At 32.9% G+C, this 22,837-nt stretch overlaps 2 protein-coding genes across 5 annotated transcripts in view; both read left to right on the plus strand.

Annotated features, from left to right (window-relative positions):
- Positions 1-726: 726 nt before the first annotated feature.
- LOC130640728 (pre-mRNA-splicing factor SPF27-like) lies at positions 727-15,904 on the plus strand. The gene is made up of 9 exons (XM_057447250.1): positions 727-875; positions 9,097-9,189; positions 10,004-10,074; positions 10,342-10,443; positions 10,878-10,988; positions 12,693-12,735; positions 13,675-13,712; positions 15,033-15,127; positions 15,691-15,904. The coding sequence occupies exons 1-8, from the start codon at positions 783-785 to the stop codon at positions 15,124-15,126; spliced, it is 645 nt and encodes a 214-aa protein (XP_057303233.1). The 5' UTR covers positions 727-782; the 3' UTR covers position 15,127; positions 15,691-15,904.
- Positions 15,905-19,335: 3,431 nt separating this feature from the next.
- Positions 19,336-22,837, plus strand: part of LOC130640729 (uncharacterized) — a 115,934-nt gene continuing 112,432 nt past the window's right edge. For all 4 annotated transcript variants that reach the window (XM_057447251.1, XM_057447252.1, XM_057447253.1 and 1 more), the window contains exons 1-2: positions 19,336-20,043; positions 22,264-22,527. In XM_057447251.1, coding sequence (XP_057303234.1) covers positions 19,674-20,043; positions 22,264-22,527 — 634 coding nt within the window. In that variant the 5' untranslated portion in view covers positions 19,336-19,673. The remainder of the gene's footprint in view (positions 20,044-22,263; positions 22,528-22,837) is intronic.

Consider the following 22,837-nt stretch of genomic DNA (forward strand, 5'->3'; position numbering starts at 1 on the left):
GTTTTCTTTATATTTTCACTAGGTGCTTTTTATGCAACTTGAACATTTTTCGCGTTATCTTACATCTTCTTTTGAAACCAAGAAAAAGAGCACAATCATACCATGACAAAAATAGTGAATTATATCGAAACAACAAGGGAGATAGTGTAGTCGTAGCGCATTCGTAATCATAAGGTTTCTGACCAACTGGCCGCAACAGACTTGTGTGGCAGGCAAGCATGTTAGATCAATGCCATACGTATCCCCATCCTCGTCTCCAGGGTTTCTTGCTTATGTCCAAGACGCTAGCGCTTACTTGACGGGTCTTTATGTCAAAAAGGCAAAAGCCCCTGGGGACTAGGTAGTACGTATTCTCCTGGCTGGAATACTACATAGTCACAGTCATAGGGCATGAAATTCCCAAGTACTTTACTCATGTTCTCTTTTTAAAGTTTCGTAGTTAGCTGATGTATAAAAGAAGATAATAGTTTCTCTTTTTGGTGACAGTCCATAAGTGTCCCATAAATTTTTGTTCATTGTTGAATGATTCGTTAAACACTAACTCTAAAAAGATGGCCCTACGCCCAAAATAATCTTCCCACTCTCATTCCCAGGAATTTTTGTTTTTTAGAAAATCCTAGGGGTGGGGGGCGCAGGGGTGCTTATCCTCTCTGCGATCATCTGACACGGGATGTCTGTCGTGTAGAAAAGAACCCCTGGGGAAAAGCACGTTGCGAAAGTCTGTTAGTGTTTGATGCTTGTATACACAAAGGCTGTGCGAACAACAGCCATTCGCAAACAAGATGGCTACTCACGCACATATGAGCCATGAAGTCGTTCCTGACGCTTTACCTTATGTTGATCAGGGTTATGATGAACCAGGTGTTCGTGACATGGTACGTTGCAGACTTTGTGTATTCCTGTCATAATATTTACTTTAGTTTTACATGTTTTTAATTGATTTGATATGGGTTAAGAGTATTCTGCTGACCATGATCTCAATGTTGAATCTTTTTTCAATGTTAGTTAATAATGTAAAACAACAAGGTAAATAGATAGCTAGCTAGCTTCATTACAGGTCTCCCTTGTCAGTCGGGAAACTTTTCCCAATTAGAGTAAACTATCATTCAGCCCACTATTGGCATTTTCTATCCTTTAACCCGTGCTAGATTAGCTAGCTATAGAAAATACAGGGAGCTGGATGTTCTGTCCCATCTTTCAATGCCAGCCCAACTATCAATGCTTCACCATCCCGTTTGTAAGCAGGGTGCTCTGTCAAAAGTTAAGTCAGAGCGTTGAAAGACTGGACAGCCCAGCTATCAATGCCTATGTACAGCCCTTGAAGATAATACTACGATGGCCCCTATGGCTCACTTCTCTTCCAAATCAAAAACACTTCTCTTCTATATAACGAAACACTTCTCTTCTCTATTTTGACACTTCCATTCATCCTTTAAAATAAAAAATATAAGCGAAGTTTATACAAACTTTTTTAATACATGATACGAAATTAAACGAAGTTTTTTATCATACAAAATGAAATGATACAAACTTTAAACGAAGTAAGTTGCTATACAATCTTGAAACGAACTTCAAAAGTACCGTTGTAATTGTGCATAATTATTTCAATACGAAACCAGAAACAAAAGAATTAAAATATACAAGGTTGACTTTTTTGAAAAGACTGCAAAATTGCGTATTCATAGGTTCAATCTACACAATCTACAGCGATCTCTTAGCTTCCACGATCCCATTTTCATGATTTTTAAACGATCTATGGCGATTTTTTCGATTTCTACGATTCTGTTTTCATGAATTTTTAAACAATCTACGGCGATCTTTTCGTTTTCTACGATCCTGTTTTCATGGTTTTTAAACGATCTACCGCGAACGTTTCGTTTTCTACAATCCGCTTTTAATGATTTTTAAACAATCTACAGAGATCTTTTGATTTTCTACCATCCCGTTTTCATGAATTTTAAATATTCCACAGCAAACTTTTCGCTTTCTACAATCCTGTTTTCATGATTTTAAATGATCTACGGTGATCTTTTTGCTTTCTACGATGACGTGGAGACGATCCCTAAAGACCTTAGATAATAAGTCCAATGAAAATATACAAAGTTCGTATAACGAATCAGACTTTATAGTTGTTAAAAAAATCTCAATATAAAGACTATAGATAATAGTCCAATTATAGCCAATAAACGAACTTCGTATTTTTATACGAACTTTATTTTAAATAATACGAACTTTTAATTTTGATGATACGAAAAAGTTCATATTAAAAAAAAATGATACGAAAGATTTAATAAATCGATACGAAGTTTTTTATACCATTTATACGAACTACATACGAACATTTTGAGACAATCCCTAATGCATTGATAGTTGGGATGGAGCACTGACAAATGGTTCAAGCCATTGAAAGATAGGTCCACAGTTGAAAGTTTGGTTATCCTGGGTACAAACAGGAGGGGTCAAGACTCTGATTAGGCTGAGAGAATTTACATCACAGTTTCTTGTCCATGGTCACATGTGCTTGAGTATCCAGGTAAAAAAAATCATTATTTGTGTAAAAAATCCAAATCATTCAGCAGAAATTTTCATTATTTGGCCAAGGCAGTGAAGCGCATTTAGCTAACTTAACAAAGCACATAATCTAACATAATTTGTAAAATATGCATGACCTAGATTTCATCATTGTTATTCATTAACGCCTTTCAAAAGACCTTTAGTTATGTTGTCTTCCCCATTTTTGTTTTGTTTAAAGAAAGAAAAGGGGTTGCATATTCCTGTGTTGCGCATTGCTTTAATCAACCAAATATGGGACAATCAGTCCATGTCAGGAATATTTCAGTGCATATGCTGCTATTCGCATATGTAGTTTAATTTAGACGTGCTATGATGATCGATTTATTGCAAATGTTATTTTTTTGCATGTGTGATTTTTTAGTGTTTAAAATGTTTGTTTAAAATGTTGAAAGAAGCAAAAAAAGAAATAGAAATTGATGTCCTTCTGGTAATATAGTATCATTTTTAGGTGTTATTGGCATGTATTTCACAACTTAGTACCCAGGACTTACTGATAATTACTGATGAAAATAATATAAAATGTTAAAATTAAATGTATTAGATGACAATTTTCTCTATCATCAAGCAACAGGTAGCCATTGAAAATATGAAAAATAAATAAAAAATACAATTAGTAAAACGCATGCAACTATCTCATCTCAATTGCTACAATTCATTGTATCATACGCACTGTGATTGTTAAAATATAAATGGATAACAAAATTATATAAACATTAGAAAAGAATCTTCCCTACATCGCTGTTACAGACAATATATATATACATGCTAATTTATACTTTAGGTTTAACCCTAACGAAACCTAAGTGCCAATAAAAAACTTCTCAATATTATTTTCAAATATTAAATCTAAAAATCATATCAAATAATGCACCTGGTTCTTTTTGTGCGATTTCAATGAAAAGAAGCATTCTAGATAATAATGTAGCGTGCTTTAAACTAAGTTTGTAAAATAAAATAGCAGGCTCTTTCAGAAGAGGCGTGCGATCGCACGTGCATGCCTTAACACACCTAAATCGTTTTAGGCGTGTGATTAATTGCACGCCTGAAAAAAAAATAATTTGAGTTTTGAAAATCAACGTATAAAATCCATTTTGTAGTGTGTGATGACAGCCCTCGAAATAATTTTTGGAGACTTGTCAGACATAAATCCCTTTTGCCTGTCCCCTTCGTCGTTGGTAACCAGGTCTTACACAAGAAATCCAGTCATGCGGTTTTAAATTAATGCGGAGGTGAACGCCCACGGAGCACGGATATAGCAAGTCTGCAAAACTGCACTTACAGGCAGAGCAGACATTTTATTTTGGATTTAATTGTAGATAATTTCTTCATTTGACAAAACAATTGAAAACCATAGCAGGTCCGAATTTAATTTAACTTTTTCTTTATGCCTCAAGTGTTATTTTTATTCAAACAATTTTAAAAACGAAACCCAAGCGAAGCATATTTTTGCCTATTTGCTTGTGATGACCTGAAAAAGGAGCCCGTATCGCATGCGTAACATTCTTTGCACATGCGTTTTACATCGCACGCGTTACTTGAATTGCACATGCAATTGCAAGAGTTGTGTGGGTTTAAACATGTGTGGCCCTGTAGCTTAGTGGTTATAATTCTTGCATTTTGTTTGAGATCAGGTGGTTCTTATTTAGTATAAATCATATCTCATTTAGTGTTTATAAAAATTTTCATATGAAAAATCACATATTCATGAGATAGTATTTTTTTCAAGAATGCATCAATATAATAATACGACAAGTGTGTCCGTCTGTCTGTGACAGGCAAAGTGGATGTGTTCATTTTCCTTTGATGTAGCCAACATTTCCTTTGAAGTCTCCGAAAAAGTTATACCATTTTGCTAGCGGGTTTACTTTGTTTACATCACGTGATCAAAATGGAGCAACTTGATTTGCTGAAATAAATTTAACAGCTTTCTTTACAAAAATGGTGTCCCTCGACACCGAAAAAAACAACAACAAAAGAACGGCCCTTCGTCTGGAAAAAAAGTGCAAAAAGGTAATTCAGAGAAAGAAAAGTCCAAGAAGTGAAGTAAGAATTGATAGCTAGAGCTAGAAGTAAAGTAGTAAAGTTAGAAGTAGAAAATAAAGGCTAGAGTTTGAAGTGGATTTAAAATCAATAATAGTAAGAACTTTGATGTTTTCAGACGTTTAGTTTTATGTCACTGGAGCAAGCAGACTCGCATTTTCCTAGAAAAGTCTCAAATTCTTAGTTTTATATTTTAGCGCTTTTTTTTAAAAAAAAACCTAGCCACCATATTTGTTTATGTTTTTGTTGCATAATTAATGTCTCCCCTGGCGCGTAACTAATGTGTTTGTCCGAAAATTCAAAATGTTACATAAAGCTGTTAGCTGACTAACAAACGGAAAACTTTGGTATGTTGAACTTACTGATCACTGTAATTTTGTTATTTTTACATTACTATTGTTTCTCTTTATATGTGTTTTACTAAGCATAAATAGCTAGCCTTAGTTTTAGCTAAGTATTCCCAGTTTAAGTATATTTAACTGGGGCTCTTAGCTAATGTTAGCCTCCAATGCCTGCTCATCATCCCATGGCTAGCTCTAACCTATGACTTATATTGTTATTCCTCTTTTTTAATTATCTATAGCTAGCTACCTTAGTTTCCAAACTTCTTTTCTTTTATGATCACGAATTATGATGTAACAAGCTAGCTAGCTACCTACAAAATCTTTCAAAGACTTGAGATTTTGCAGGATAGTAGGATGTATTTTTATGCCCATAAGAGTAAAATTATTTTCACATTTTCACAGGAGACTACGTGCAATATGACCAGTGCAATAAATTTTTTCAGAATTTAAAGCGTGTGTGTTATTTTTTATTGTTTTGTTTCTGACATCCTGCTAAAATTTTGTCAGCCTACATCTACAATACCAGGTTATTTTAACAGGGAGTTGTAGACATTTGATTGAAAATTTACGTGGGTTTATGACTTTATTTTAATTTATGAGAGGATGGTAAGGTTGTTCCTGTTTTTGTTTGTGTTGCAAACTACTGTTTTTTAAAAATTTTTGTAAAATTTTGTGGGGAAAAAACCACACGCAATATACTGAAAGAACAAATTTTGTGGAATTGGCCTCCACTAAAGGCTGTTGTGTAAAGCTAATGGCTTTTTCATAGTTCGTAATATAAACTTTTGTTGGGAAGAACTAAACTATATATATTTGATGTCATTTTTGCTGGAAGAAAATTCCATGGTTTCACGTTTTTGTTAAGAATTTTAAAATTGTAGTAAAAACTGTGCTTAGTGCTGATGAAAAAATTAGTAATTGTTTTGACTAAAACTTTTTTGTTTTTTATATTTTATGTAATGCCTGATTTTTCTATAATTTGATGTGTTTCATAACCTTTTTTTGGAAGATTTATGGGCAATGGCAATATAGAACATGCTAAATGAACTGATTTTTTGTTGATTTGGATGTGCTCCTCAAAAACCGATCTGTTTTACATTTTGTGTTTACTTTTGTGAGGACGGATCGTATATACACTCTGTTTTCCAAAAATAATATCTTTGTTGATTCAAATTTACTCCTTATTCATTTTTGACATTCACTTTTAAATGGTTGGTAAAGGTCACTACAGATCATCATACTAAGGAAAAAACTTTTGTGTTCTTAACCTGTTCATTTTTACAATTTGTGTATATTTTTTGGGAACAGGATAGTATGTAATCGAAGAAATCATTTTCCAGATATAAATTTGATGTTTTTTGACACTTCTGATTGAATTATTAAAAGTTTTCAATGAAGAAAATATTTGAGATGTGTTATTTCTGACTTTATTATTATTGTTGCTGTTGTACATGATTCTATACATTATTTTGATTATTGTTTCAAGCTCTACACATTTTGTTGACCTTTGTTGATTCAAGTTTATTCTTTGCTCATTGATTTTTTGACATTAAGGTTTAAAATTGTTAGTAAAGGGTAGTACGGAACTAAAAGAGAAAATTTTTGTGTTCTTAACTGGTTGATTTTTACATTTTGTGTAAATTTTTGTGGAAGAGGATGGTATACAACAGAAATGACTGATTTTTCTAGATTTAAATTTGACGTTTTCAAAACTATGGCTTTTTCATATTTTCGTATAAGCTTCTAAAGGAATGACAGTATTTAAAATGTGTAAAAAAATTATTTTTGTTGATTTGTGCTAACTCTTGCAGGCCATCTTTTTGACATTTTAGAATAAAATACTAAGGGTTTTCAACATAATCATTTATAAGATGTACATATTTGAGTTGTGTTTTTTCTGACATTGTTATTATCCGTGTTGTGGCTGTTGGTGTTGTGACTGTCAGTGTTGTAACTGTAGGTGTTCTTACTGTCAGTTTTGTGAGGTTGGTGTTGTGAGTGTCGATGTTCTCAGTGTCATTGTTGTAACTTTTTATCAACTTGATTTTACACCTTGCAAGCTGTTCTTTTTTTTGCGTAAGATTTGTGTGGAGGATTTAATGCAATTTGATATTTGACATTTTGTGTAAGATTTTAAAAGCATTTATTTTTATATGCACTGCTGACGTCAGAAAAACATCTAAAGCAACCTATTTTTCATAGGCCTTTTGCCTAAGTGGATTTTTTCATGGGCCTTATCGACTATCTCTTATAATAATACGGAGAGTGTGTCTGTGTGTCTGTGTCTGTAACAGGCAAAGTGGATATCGTCATTTTCCTTTGATGTCACCGAAAAACTTATATCTAATATGTTAAATTTTCTGACGTTATGGTGTGACGTCAATAACACTACTTTAACGTCAATATCCTATATTCAATTAATGAAGCCATTACAGTGCACCTAAAACTTAGAGGCCAAATAACTTGGAAAGGAGGTTGTGACGTCAATGATTTTTCACCGCATAGGTAACTAGGGAGCACCTAGGACCAATTTGGGAAATTTTCCAAAACCTGGTTTCCCAATCCGTTTCAGAATGGACAGGTTGATGACGTCATCAAAAAACATTCAAACCTTAATATCTCTGCAACCGTTTATCAAAAGTACATAATCCTATACATTTTCTTGATCATCGTTTCAAGATCTATACGATGAAGGCAACAGGTATACAAATTTCTGAAAAAAAATTTTGGGGGGTTTTGACGGGCCTTTGCTGACGTCAGCAAAAATTTTAAACCCTTATATCTCATTAACCGCTTATCAAAACCACATATTTTGTCTCTTGACAGTTCCTTGCTGATGTCATCAAAATTTAAACAACGGTTCTTTTTTACTGTTATCCTGTCTAAGTGGATTTTTCCAAGGGTTTATTGACTAGTTAAATATATATTTATATATAAAAAAAATAAAATAAAAAAAAATATTTTTTTTACTTTAATAACAAAAATGGTAGCAATTATTTTGGTCTAAATATATTTATATATATATATATTCTTAAAAAATTTGTTTTTAATTTGCACCGCACAAAACTATGCACCGTTTTATGTGTTTTGCATAATATTTATAATAATATTTCTTGTATCTTATTAGTTAAGCTGTTCCAATTTGATAAAATTCAAATAAATGTAGTTGGTTGAGTGATGTCTGCCTATAGAATAATGTTTCGATTTTTCTATAACCATATTCTTTTTTGCCTGCCTACAATCCAAGAAATGAAAATCTAGCCCTTTTAGCTATGAAAAGGGATTGCCACACCTTAATTTTCCTGAAGATTTCTTGTTAAATAAGCAGAGAGAAAATACCTATAAAGAATACATTATTTACATGGGAGGCTTGATGAAATTCCTAATAATAATAAAGTCATTGTTTCAAGTTGTTGGATTACACCCTGACCATTTAACTCAAAGTTTTGATATTCAAAATGTCTGGAATTTATAATTATAGTAGAGAAAATTCCTGATATCCTGGTCTTTTTCAGGAATATTTGAGTAGGTGTGCGATGATTCGCATGTGCAAATCAAGTAAGTTGATCATTGTTGCGCTAAACAAGTGGGGGACGTTTTAAATCGTGAACCCCAAACACGATAATCGAGCGTCTACGTATAGCGACTCTCTCAATCTTAACTTCCTTATGTACGAAATAGTATGCATGACTATACTGTTATTTTCATAAATTTATTGTTTATTTTGAATTAGCTAGGATGGTCAGGTTGGCTATAGGCTTGCTTGTGGATTAAAAGGACCAGGACTATTCAATAATTCTGAGATTTAAAAGTGTTCGACCAAGACAGAAATCTATCGGACGCTTTGTTCTACAAAAGTTCTAAACGAGCTATAGACATGTTCGACGAACTGGAAATGTGGCGGACATTTTGTCTGACGAATCTCAAAAAAATATTTCAAGGGCTGCCATCGCATGCTACAAAATGGATTCTATAGGTTGATTTTCAAAACTCAATATTCATTTTTCAGGCATGCGATTAATCACACGCCTAAACGATTTAGACGTGTGCCAAGGCGTGCACGTACGATCACACGCTGAACAAGCCTGATATCCATTGAAAAACAAAATATATGAATCAATATTATTTAATATTTTAGGTCAATGAGCTGATAGAGGAAGAAGTGAAAAGATATCGTCCAACCAAAAATTACTTGGAATTTATGCCAACACCTAATTACAGTTTGTTTGAGGTAATAATAGATATGCAATTAGAATTTTATTGCAAAAGAGCCCCTGTAATTTGGCCGTTTAAGAAATTCAAAAATTTCTTTTATGTTAGAAATTTCTGCAAGCAGAATGTTTTGCAGATTGTGTCATTTTCAAACATTTTGTTAGAAAATATTTTGCTAATCAATTAAATTTATTTTCAGTGATTCACTTTCCATTAAGAAGAAGTTATAATTTTAATATTAACCCGCTTCTTTTTTTTATTATTCTTTTTGGTATGTTAATGCTTATTATACTTAACTGAGTTTTTGAATTTATCTAATAGGCACCTACATGCAAAATCGCAGTCTTAGATATTGGCATTACTTAAAAGAAAACCTTAAATTTCTATAAAATCCTTATAATTCATTAGGATTATCCTTAGAACTTGAAACTCACAACCAGGCTATGTTGTAAAATTTTTGGTAGGCGTGCAAAGAATTGCATGCCTCAATAATACTGTGTGTGCGGTTCATACTATATAAGTGTGCTAAGTTTGATACCATTTGGAAAAGCCTATCAAAGGTTTTGCAGGGGAGAGGTAAAATGTGTTTTGTACATTTAAGCTTTGATGTTGATTTCTGGAAATTACTAAACACTTAACATTTAATTTTGTGTACAGATTTTATTTTGGGAATCGGACAATTAAAATTTGAGCTAGCCAAGAGTGAACTAGCCAAAAAATTTATGTGTAAATGAGATTTTTCAGATAACATGCAAAAGATTTTAGTTAAAGCAAGAAAGATCTGTCTCTTTGTTTCAAACCGCTAAAAGAGATATTTCTTTGATTTTTGATAGACAAAGTTGATGAAGCAAGAATTTGATAGAATATCCAACAGACAGCCCATGGAACTTCTGAGCATGAAGAGGTAAAGATATGAATTTTTTATGATTTAGGTTTGGCAGATTTGTAGTTATGACTTATAGTGATGTTCTGATGTTGCGAGTTGCTTTATGTGGTACAATAGTTAGATTTATTTCATGACTTTGCGTGTAAAAAATTTCACAGATTTTTTTGCATTTGCTTTAAAAAAGCGATATTAAAGCATTTTGCACTTTAAGTACTACCCATTCAGATAAATTCTTGGCCACTCTTTTTGTATTTTACTTAACCTGTTGTTATTCACTCCTTGCAGATATGAATTACCCCAACCAGCTGCTGCTCAGAAAACAGATCTTTCTGCATGGTCTGAGTGTTTGAAAAACTCAATGGCACAGCTTGAGCATCAAGCTGAAAGGTATTGTCAGAATTTTCAAGATGTGCAACTAAATAATAAGATCTTTTTTTCGTCAATGTATTTAAGTGTTTTATTGGTCTTAAACAGTAAAACGCCAAAACTGTTTAGTATTCACAGAATAGTCAACTTATAATATCATCATCATTCTCGGCTTAACGTCCGTTTTCCATGCTAGCATGGATTGGATGGGGTATATTAATGACCCTCTTCCAATCTGATCTAGACTGTGTTAGATCTAAACTTAACTTCCTCTGTATCAAGTCTGTCCTTATAACCTCCTGCCAAGTCTTTCTCGGTCTGCCTCCAGGCTTTGCCCCAGGAACTATCAAGTCTCTACACTTTCTTACCCAATTATTCTCCTCCATTCTTTCCAAGTGCCCCAGCCAGTTCAATCTTCTTATCTGGATAATAATACCAGAGTTTTTAATTCTTAGGGTAGCCAACTTGGAATTGTTGTCACAGTATGGAGCGAATTCTTGGAGGTGCCATTGCGATGTCCTACAACGCATGTTTGAAGCACAGCAAAGAAAACACGCAGAAATAAAGTAAGCATTTGAGTCAAATTACGCTGAGCACCCTACTTCATTTTTTTATCCAAATATTTGTACAGGATAGGCACTTTCGTGTTAAGAACAACTGTTATTAATGTGACTTCTGTGTTGGTACATAGTTGGTACATATACAACAACTTCAGCTATACTCAGCTCAGTTTCCCATGCATTGCATGCCATCAGTTATAAAAATAATAGGTAACGGTTGTTCTGATAACATGTCCCTATTTTTTAAATAGCAGGAACGATTTTTCGATAGCCAAGAGTAATAATATTTCATGAATATATTTTAGCGTTTGCTTGTAACACTCCGTATTTTTGCGTAAAGAATAGAAAATGCAATTCACAAAACTTCACTCGCGCCCCATGGTTATGCTTTTATTTTCCCTCGCCAATAGTAATTGAGATAATTTTACATGACCAACATCAAAAGTGTTCTATTATGTCTATTATACTTACCTCAAGACTAACAGACTGTAGCCGGAACTTGCAGTTGATTAAACCTTTGAGTTTTTATCAATGAAATAAAATGGCACACAATAGGAGCAAGTTTGCCGAATCTTCGCAAGTGTTTACAATGGCGAATATTCAAAAAAAAATTTGCATGGGAGAAGTCGGGAAATCGTTTTTCTCTTTCGTTAACATTATTTTTAGTTGTTAGGTTGTTTGTTTATCATTAGCCTATCATTGCCCTAAACAAGAAATTAGGGGGAAATGAAAAATTACCCCCATTACCCACCATTACCCTTGTGGTGAACAAAGCTCCGTTCCCCTCATATTTTGTGGCCTTAAACATTTCTTTGGAGAAAATTAATATTGATATATGTACTGTAAATACTGCTTATGAGAGAATTATTTGACACAATTTTTTGAGAACGCAAAAATTTGGAAAGAAAGTATTTGCGGAGGAAACAGTGCGACTTTGGCGGTTGTTAGAATTTTCTTTAATGTGCCAATTACAATGGCTCTAATATTTTTTTGCCATAAATCAAAATGTATAAAAACCTAGTCAGAAATACTAGAAAAAGATAAACTAAAGATAAACTACAAACTGTTCTTACCGCAAAATAGAAATAACGTTGCTCCATTTCAAAAAATCACCTAGACGCACCTTAGTGTAAATTAATTTTATAAAAAAAAGCAGCTGTGTTTTGTTCAAAGTATGTGTCGAATCCCTACTTTATCCTAAGCACGCATAAAATATCCCTATGGATACACAACTAATTTATGTATAATTATGTGAAAAATTCACTTAAATGTCATAATTTAACCAGAATTCAGACATCATAATTCTCTTTTTTTTGGAGATGATGCGGAAATGCTATAGTGGTAATGCATTTAACCTGTAATCATAAAATTTCAGTTTCGGGTTCTTACTCCGGCTTACTAAACAGATTTGTGTGGTAGGCAAGCAAATTAAAGCATTGCTTTACATATCTTTGGCGTTAGTGTAACATAGTTACAGTTAGAGGGGGTAGAATGTCCAAAATTGTTATATTATATCTCTTGTATGTTAAGGGTTTCAAAATATTTAGGCTTAGCGAAAAAGTGTTCACTATAGAAAAATTTCTTAACTTTAATTGAAACGTCTTTTCATGAATTTTTACATGTAAATTTTGTGTTTGTTGAGGTTACATTTTTTTACCAGATGTTCCAATTGCTGGTTTTTGTTTCTTATTTTTTTGTGTATTTTTCTAGACGACACATCCAAGAAATCAATTGGGATCGAAAAACTGTACAGGTATATTGCAAGCGTAATTTTTTAATTCTAAATGCATATTCTAAATCATATACATTGCACACTCTGATAATTTGTTTTGTAGAACTGATATTGTAAGTCTACTTATTACGTTTTTTACCTGGTAAACTCAAGTGAAGTCTGCTATAATAATCTCAAATTTGCGGTTACAGACTTGTGTAAAACAAAGTAAATTGTGTAGTGGTAGAACTGTCAACCTGTAATCATAAGGATTCAGGTTTAATTCTCCACACCGCCCCACTTTAAAAGTAATGTTGTAAGCCTATTTGGAGCCATCTGGAAGAGAAAGAAAAGCCAAACATTGGGATTGAATTCCAAAAGAGATAAAACTTCATGACTAACACAAAAATTTCGTTTTTTTATATTTGGCTGGCATAAACATTCGCGAATTATCAAAAATTTTAAATATTTTTAAAAGAAAATGTTTATTTAGGTGGGATAGAAGTACTACTTTAGTATATAAATAAAACAATTTTTTTACGAACCTAAAGATATAAATTTAGCTAACAGGTAAAAAATTTTTCGCGTATTTTAACTTTTGTGAAAAATTACGATTACCGCGAATTTTGTGTTGCTAAAGTTCGAACGAGTCAAGTAGAATCTTCTCAACTTTGGCCAACGTAAACGTTTGTGACATACGCGCAGCTTTACAATTACAGATCAGTTTTTTTTTGTGCCGCTGCATTATGTGCATTACCTTCAGAAAGGAGATCAACTAAACGCACTCCAGTAGTGTGGTGATTTATGTTCTGTACAAATATTGGCAGGAAATTTGTTTTGTTAGGATCCCCTCCCCCCCCCCTCCCCCGGCTGCGAAAATATCCCCACATATAATATTTGTTTTTATTGGTTACATCAATCGGTTTTGTTTCCCAAAGTCCACAGTTAACACAAGCTATGGTCTTCTTTTTATTGTTTTAGAAAAAAGCTGGATCTGAATTACAGAGGTTAGAGGAAAGGTAATAGGTTTCTTTACTCTCGAATGATATTTTCAAATGTACTAAATAACCTAAAAAAAAAATGGAGACTCTCCTAAGACCTGAATAACTTAAAATTTGGAAATAAAATATTAATTCCTCCTAAAATTGTTTATGTTGGCTCCCATACTCCGTTTTTTTGTGTAAAAAAGATTGAATACATGTGTATCTTGCAACAGGATTAATAAATTATATATAAGTACTGTAAATTTCAATAAACAGCCGATCTATCCAAAAAAGGAGAGGCTTAATTGTTAGTAACTTTTCATTTCCTTCTGAATTTTGGCAAAATCTTCTATAATACGGAATGCGTTTGTTAGTTATTTGACTGCAATACCCCTGAGTTCTTAAAGATGTCCTAAAATTTTTGAAATTTAAAGTCTGTGGCCACCCTGTTCGGTATAGGCATACGGCAAAGTGCGACCCAATATCCAGGGACGCTAGCGGGGCAAGTTTTGGATTTTAAAAAAATACGAAAACCATAATGCTGCAAACAGAAATATGGAATAAAGAGAACGCCAGTGAGAGACTTAGTTTTTTGCAATGATTTGGTTCTTCTAGAAAAAGATACGTTATAGATCCGAGAGTGCTAACAAATTTACATGACAATAAAAATAGCGAAGGAACAATGTTTAGCATCGCAAAACGGAAGTAGTTTAAAGCTTTTGTATTAGTTTCAGACCTGGTGAAAAGAAACTGGATTAATATAGCTGTCTAAATTTAACAGTCAATCTGAATGAATTCTTATACTTTCCCACATATTTGTCTTGCAGGGCATAGAATTCTTTTCGATTCTTTCGGCGTTTTATTCTTTTTCTTGCTAGCCTAATTAACTAAGCTTTTTCTAAGGAAATTAAATTGAGTTGAACAGCTTATTCGTCTGATTTCCGACGATAAGAAAAATTACGCTGGCTATCCCGGCTATTGTTTTGTTTGTTTAACTACTCTTGCCTATACTTTTGTGTATTTATTTATGTTACTTTCACCTGTTCGAAGTAGGGATGTCGCTGTACGAAGTCACAATCCGCATAGACATAGCTACAGATGTATATTTTGAATAGAGCACAAAGTTCTCATATTTCTCATATGCATTAAAAAATGTAACCTGTATCCCGGATCCCACTCTGTAGAGCCCTAGAATCCTGGGTCCTTCGAACCACGTTCCACTTTTCTTTTATGCTGTTTGGAATAAATTCTAGTTATTTTTCTTTTCTTGGACCTTCTGTTTTCAATGCATATCTGAAATAGCGCTTTTGTTTTTGAGATCGGTGTTATCATTTACTTCTTTTTACTTGTATTTAGTTGGATTGGTTTGGTTAGTAAAAATTACGAGATTGAACGAGCTATCGTGGAAACGGAGAGCGAAGTCGAAGCGTTAAGACAAGAAGTACAATGAGGTAGTTTATGGATTTCCAGTAGAACTTGATCACATTACTCTGCTGCCCTTAATAATGGAAAGTCAATCTGGTAAAACAGGCTGGCTCGGTTTGCCGAGATCTTCGTTAACAAATTCTCATAAAACAAAACTTGTTATAACACAAATTGAGTTGGCCCGGTTACCTAGATCCCGATAAAACAAGTCATAGCTTTAATTAAGCTTTTGCATTTTTCGACCAAATTGTTTCATTTGTAGGGAATTGTTGCTTTCTGTTCATAAATATAGGGCGAAAATATCAATGTGTTAATAAAGAACTAGAATTTAGTCAAGATGTAAACAATTGTCACGAGACTATTTGTCAGTCCGGGTTGGGAAACTTCTTACGATAACAATCTTATGTTTACCCCTTATTTTCGAGAGAGGTTAGTTTTTAGTAGAATGCGAAAACCACAAGTGTTGAAAATTGCTTAGTCAGCTTAAAATAGGTTGTTGTGTATTATTTTAATATTATAATTGTTTTATTATTATTTCCTTTGTTACTTTTTATAAAATGTAGATATATAGCTATATTTATTTTTGTAGTTTTCGATGAATTATTTGACCTCAAGTCCAAAGCAAATGTGGACGTGAAGTGATAATAACCTCCGTGGAGAAGAAACATGAAATTCAAAGTAATGGAAACTTAGCTGAGATCTCGCCAAGTAATATAAAAGCAAGAGGAGGAGAGACATTTTCATAATAAACAGAAGTAACTTGTAGACTGTTTTTTTGGAAGTTGTACAAGTATTTGTATAGAGTGATTGGTGTTATTACTCACTGTTTAATAAGGACAGACCCACTTCAACTCCGCCCTGTTTGACGTCAACCTACTCTCATAGCAACCCAGTGATATCGTGCTATAGCAAAAAAGCGATGAAGCTAATTGTTTAGTTATAACATCGTTTAAAAAACGCGTTATGTTATTAACAACTGTCAGCCACTTGATCCATCTGAAAAATTAAAAAAAAGTGAAACTTTCTTTTAATACAAAAAATTATTTTTCGCACTAAACATTGCTTAGCTACTTAGGGAAAAACAACATTTGGTCTTTTTTTTTACCCGGGTAAGATCATAGAGTATTATCTATTATTTATTTGCCTATCCAGATTGTTTAAAATTTTCGGGGCGATTGTTGAAAATTGAAATTGTATCTAAAGGGTGTAACAAAGGGGCAGGATTTCTACGAGATACTACGACGAATAAAAGTGATTTAATATGGCTTGTCAATATTTATCTATGACAGCTTCAGCTTATTTAAATGATAAGCCTATTGAAGCTGTGTTCAGGTGCGGAGAGGTCATTTCTGCTCGGGGGCTATGTCACTTTTGAATTGCTGTGTATTTTATAGATTAGATACACTGATTTTACATACCAATTCAATTCGTTATTTTTAATGGAGATATTAAGTTGTAATTGAACTTCGTAAACTTTTTACTAAATATTTTGCAGACCAGAACTATAAGTTTTTATTCCCTACATCTTTGTAATACTTTTATGAACTTTCACGGGCGCGTAGAAGCAAAGAATTCAACTCGCCGACTTTCCCTCCTTTTTTGGAATGCTGACTGATGCTTGTAAAGTCATCAAATATTTCTTAGCCGCAGACATGTTTGTTCTGGGAAACTCCAAAACCATGCCTCACGCGGTAAACAACTTCCTCTCACCAGTCTCACGCGGTAAACGACTTCCTCTCCCCAGGATTACGAGCCAAAAATATATAAAGATAACAGAGTTAAGCATGCTATAAAACTTGATAGCGAGATGCCTATGAACGTTTATTGTGATAAATCACTAAAACTAATTTCCTCATTATTCATCACTTTCTTTTGAAATTTGGTACTAACAGATTTTGGCCCAAGGCCCCTAAAATTGGTTGTCTATTATGTCTATTATGAAAATGCAAGTCTCAAAGTGCGTGAATTTAATAAAGAAAAGGATATAACCTATGTAGTTCCTTGTGTCAACAAACTTATAAATAGTGTTTTATTTTGGTAAGACCAAGACAGGATAACCTCTTCAGGTTCCTATTGGTACTGCCATCAACAAGGGTCCTGCGAAGGGAGTCCTAGTGCATTTCAAGATCCTATCTAAGCTACAAAAATCGTGCAGGCACAGCAATCACTAACTAGACAACCGCCCAAGATATCAATCCTATTCTCATGCTGAACGCTATAAGCAGAAAGGATGGTTTCGTATTTTATGGTCTCTGGCATGACTCGGTCGGGGTTTGAGCCCAAGACCCCCGCACTGGAAGCGAACGCTCTACCACAAGGCTATCAGTCGGTTTATATATGAACATAAACTTTGTCTGTCTACTTTTCTGCGTTTACCACTTTGTTACCACGTTCCTATGATACTAAAGTGACACAGTTCCAACCTCGAACCCAAGGCTTGCAGCGTTTTTTTATATAAAAAACGCTACGGCCCCTGGGATTGAGGTTGACACAGTTCTTATCACGGAATTGCCTTCTTTTATTTTTATGTGGTTTTCTGATCTACAAAGAAAGTGGTGAAAATTTCTAAAATTTAGCAGATAGAGAAAAGCTTTCATTTACGTGTAAACAAAAACATAGAGACAGAATTTATTTTCAGAATTTGTTCTTAAGTAGTCGAAGAGCATTTAATAATTAAATCATCAAGTAAGATGCTTGATAAATATGCTGAACCTCCATACTGTACTTAATCCCCTTTCCAAACCCTGTCATCTTTATCATTGAAACAAAGAGTCGTATAGCCATATGAAAAAGAAAAGAGGCGTTGGGACCATGAATAAAATTAGCTGCTGTTATTCCTGCCAGATTCTAAATACTAATTGTACTGTTCACCTATCTAATAATCAGGCATATTATTTCTACATTCAAATAACAACCGGACTTAGTATAAGGAGTACTGAGGAGATTGGAGAAATTTATAGCCAAGTATCACGTTCCGGATAGTTAAATGAGCATTTTCAATGGTGCCCTTCTCTCTTCTTCACTTCCTAATTTTTTGCATGGCAATGCCTTATTTGGTATTCTCGTTTCTTTATTTAGTTAAAGTTTTATTTATTTCGATTGCACATTCCCACCTTAGAAAGCCTACATTTCTAAACTGTTTAATTCAATACCCACTCTATCTTCAAAAGTTCTCCTGACATCATAATCAACTCACATAAATAGATTGGGTTCGATGGTTTGTTTATTACGTGTAATCTAGTTCCCAAATCCTCGTGTGAAATGTCAAAACAAAGCCGACAATAAAACAATAATTTGCATCTTTTGTTTTCTTTCAAACTGAGACAGTTGAGGTTGAATGTATCGCCGCACTTCCTTTACGCTATTTGATGTCACTTACGATATTTGACAAGCAAAAGTGTGACGTATTTCATGACAGAAATACAATTGTTTTCTCCCTACTATAAGCTTCTGATGCGGTGTGTACTTGAACGCGCCTAACAACGATTTCGTGTTTCGGATTTTATTTACAAGGCTTAAAGTCTTTTTTGAGGTGTTAAGAATTTTTTTTAAAAAAAAACATCATCATTAAATAAAGACACTAAGACATAAAAAAAAAACGCTATACAATATACCGATAAAAAAGTTTTCAGTATTTTCAAATTAAAAGGGAATGTTTTACCCCAGTTTTTTAATTTGTTTTCTTCAGATCTCTAAAACAATTTTGACAGCCTTTACCAGACAGTAAAAAGGATTTTTAGGATACGGTATGCTGTGATGTTTAAACAATTTTTTGACAAGGGCTCTCGGCAGCGTCATTTCTTACTTGTTATTTTGTGATGTTTGCTCTCACTGCTTTCTTTGTTAAAAAATAACATTGACAAAGATGTAGAAAGATAACATTACTTTACTGTCAAATATATTTAGCTCTGATAAATAAAACACCCAAGAAACATCACAGTTTAGATTGTCAACAAGCGAGCTGTGTTTCCTAGGATATCAATGAAATATATTGTTCACGACGTGACACCAAGTGATATCAAAAAATTTCTGCAAATTTCGCGCCGAAAAAAATTAGCGTTCGCCCACCGAACTCTTTTTGTTAGCTAAAACAGCATTAGTAAATGGTTAAAAAAACTCCACAAAATTAACAAGGATATGTTAAATGATTTGAACTTCCCTATGCTTTTTATAACATATTTTTTTAAAGGGTTACACAATATATGAAGTGTTAAAAATAAACAGTCACAACGGAGGAGAGATATCGGAACTCAAACGCTTGTGTCCGGTATTCTATGACATTGAATTTATCTTCGGACCTGAATTATTATTACGAGACGCTTCTTCACTGTCTGGAGTGCGTTTTAAAATATATTGTGCAAACAGTTTTTGTATATACTACGATCTCAGTTAAAACAAGATTTCGTTGAAACGGCCGAGATAACAGTGGTATTCTGGTAAAATTGAAACAAGTTTTGATTTAAAAGTCATTTAACATTATTTGTTTCATTGTAACTTCTTTTTCTCTATTATTACATGTGGTATTCAAATTCGGGAACAGCATGAAGTAGAGATAGTAGTAAAAGAAGAAAAATGGAAAAGTGGAGAATTTTTTGTTCCATTTTTTTGGTTGTACAAGTGTTAATTTGTACGCGAGCAGAAATTATTGAAAAGAAGAACTTTCTTATATGTCCTGAGGAGAAGGATGTTAGACATATTGCTGATGTTACAATCAGTGGAAGTATACGCGAAATAAATCGTAATTTCACGTATGCAGATATCAATGTTGATGAAGTATTAAGTGGAAATGAATACTTTCAAGACCAGAAAAATATTTCTATTAGTATAACTGCTGAGTATCAAGAGAAATGTGATATTCTACAGACCGGACAAAGATTGGTATTCTATCTAAATAGAGGATACAAACTTTTAGGCACATTAAACAATTTGTTGACATTCAAAGGTATATTTGTCATTTTTTTTTAAAAAAAAATTACCTGTGAAAACTAGAAATATTTAGTTTTTCTCCTTCCTACTTTGTGTTTGAAAAAAGTTAACACCTTATTTTCAATACCATAATTTTTATAATAACATCCTTCTTTTATTTTATTTCTTTTTAAATTCTTTATAAAGGATATTAAAAAAGACGATGTTGTTTCGTCTTTTCTCCTAGTTGAAAAATAGTCGACGGAAATGCATAAACAAAGCCTAGGAAAAACCAGAGTCACAAATGCTACCGCGCGCCACCTTTTTTTTAAATAGAGACATATATTTTACATTAACCCTGGAACTGTTTTTTAAACTATGCATGAAATCTTCCGAAAATTTATGGAGTATGTTCCCTGTTTTATAGCTTTAAAATTCTTTTCAGTAATAGACCTTACAATCTATCAATATATTTTTTAATTATCTTAATATTTTGCAAGTTAGCGGTTTAAATTACCAATAATCAAATCAAGTTAAGAAACATCGTGTTCCTTGTAAAAAAACGTGTAGCACTTTTTTCTTCGACAGGAAATAGGCTTTAGAGAGAAGGAAAAAGATCATACGCGTTTGAGTTTTGAGGTTAGACGTACTTCAGATCAGTCGAGTAGTATCTTTGCTGCATCATAGTAACCAAAGGACCACAATGTAAAAATAGTAGTGTATCATCACAGAAAAGACAACAAACATATTAAAAACACAAACATGTTTAGAAATTCTTTTCCAGGCCATTTTATCCAACGCGGCAAACCATCAAATAAGATACTGATGATAGAAATGGGAACGAGGTTGACGAAACTTTACTTTCGTTTATAAGTTGCTTTGTCTGCCGGCTTATATCTTAAGTTTGTTTTTCGGCAACGGTTAATTAAACCGAGAAATAAAAGTAAACATATCCATGTGGTTCACCGCGCGAAACATTCGAATACCAGTGTTGCAGGTTGTTGCAGACTTCTTGATGTGCAATCAGATTGTTTTCTGAGAATGCTAATCGGCGATTCACAACGAAACTTAGTGGAGTAAGAAATTTTCTTGTTGTTGGTAATGAGATTTAAATTTGAGTCAGTCAAGGAAAACTGCTAGATATATATTATAATTTTCTGTAAAGAACACACTATATATAAGTTTTATGCATATCAAAATGTGCAATAAGAGAAATGTCAAATATGAGAGAGAGATCCCGATTTATAAGGTTTTCCATAATTGATTAATTTGACAGTATATTTTTAACTTGTTAAAAGGACACTCTAATTTAATAATTGATAAATATTTCAAATCCTGATTCAACATTGGGATTTAACATACTTGATACATACAAGGGATGCGATGCCAGTAAATTAAAGTTATTTAAGATTTTAGTGCTTTTTTGCCTTTGCTGAACATGTTCTTTTAGAGAGAAGCAAGACAATGTAAATTGCCACCAAGGAAAATTTTTTTTTCAGTTGATCAGAGAAAAAATATCTACGGTTTGGTCTAGATAATTAAGTGGACTTAAATTAAGCTTGAAAATACTGAAATAGTGAAGAATATAAAAATCTAAAGTCATCTTAATAGCAATATATATGTAAGAACTTTGTGGAATCTTACATTTAGCTAATATTGGTAAAACATTTTCTCCAAAAAAGAACTGTCTAACAAACATTAATTGCAGTGCTTTTTGCATCTTTATATCTGTATAAATCTCTCAATTTTATTATTATCCCATTTACCCTATGTATGTGTGCCAGAACTATTTTTTAGCAGACAGACAGATAGAATTCCCCTTATTATTAGTAAAGAAATATACATCACTTATTCTTATCTTTTCTTAATTTATATCTAACTGAAAATTGCAATCCAATAGATTCAGTAATAATAATTAGTAATAATAAAGGTATTGTTGTTTAAGAAATGAGGCATATGAAATCTTTGCGAAAGTTATAGAGACAAACAGACAGACACAGATAGCATATATATATTAGATCAGAATTTTTTATATATATAAAATGACTGTGTAATTCAGTCCTGCAGGCTTTTGTCTTATTTCAATCTTACTATACTCAATCTTTTCAGGTTTACACTATTTTACACCAAAATTGTATTCAAGCTTTCAATTTTTTTTTTAAAAAAAATCATGTAATTGGTATTTAACGGGATTAGAACTATGTATGTAAAGAGACTTTGTTAATGCAAATTTATGTATTTTTTTACTTATATTTAGATGGCAACAATGGCTTTGGAGTTTCAGCTCGTAAAAGACGAGCTGCAGAAGCCACATGTTCCAAGAAATGTTCCTATGGTGGTCACTGCGACATTCATCCATACACAGGTCTTGCATTCTGTTCATGTCATAAGATATTTTGCACAAAAGAATACGATCCAGTTTGTGGTGATGATGATTACACATATCCAAATGAATGTGTTATGAGGCATAATTCTTGCATCAAACAAAGAAAAATTACAATTTCTTATCGCGGAGTTTGTAGTAAGTACTTTAACAACTTTTTTGGTTCTAAAATGTTTGTCTATGTAAAACTTTGCCCTTAAAATCTAGAACACATTGTTAAAATTTCTCATTCACAATTTTACTAAAAATTAACAAAAAAAAATCAATTCTGGTAATTAACTTCTACTACTTTAGAAAAGAATCTGTTTTCTAATGCCACTGCTAAAGCTTTATCATTATCTTCACAATAATAACAAACTAATTTTGTAATCAATATCTCTAATACGTGTTGTAGTTTTCTAAGTAACTGAAAATTCAAAATGAGGCTTAGATATGTTTATGTGAAAAA

Source organism: Hydractinia symbiolongicarpus, chromosome 4, assembly GCF_029227915.1.
Source record: "Hydractinia symbiolongicarpus strain clone_291-10 chromosome 4, HSymV2.1, whole genome shotgun sequence".
In the NCBI taxonomy this organism is placed as follows: Eukaryota; Metazoa; Cnidaria; class Hydrozoa; order Anthoathecata; family Hydractiniidae; genus Hydractinia; species Hydractinia symbiolongicarpus.

What these genes read in the sequence shown, in the direction of transcription:
- LOC130640728 (XM_057447250.1), top strand. Translation starts at nt 783, where the DNA reads ATGGCTACTCACGCACATATGAGCCATGAAGTCGTTCCTGACGCTTTA. An exon ending in CTTGAGCATCAAGCTGAAAG is followed by an intron (nt 10,444 to 10,877) that starts GTATTGTCAGAA and finishes TTTAATTCTTAG; the next exon opens with GGTAGCCAACTTGGAATTGT. An exon ending in AGAAAACACGCAGAAATAAA is followed by an intron (nt 10,989 to 12,692) that starts GTAAGCATTTGA and finishes GTATTTTTCTAG; the next exon opens with ACGACACATCCAAGAAATCA.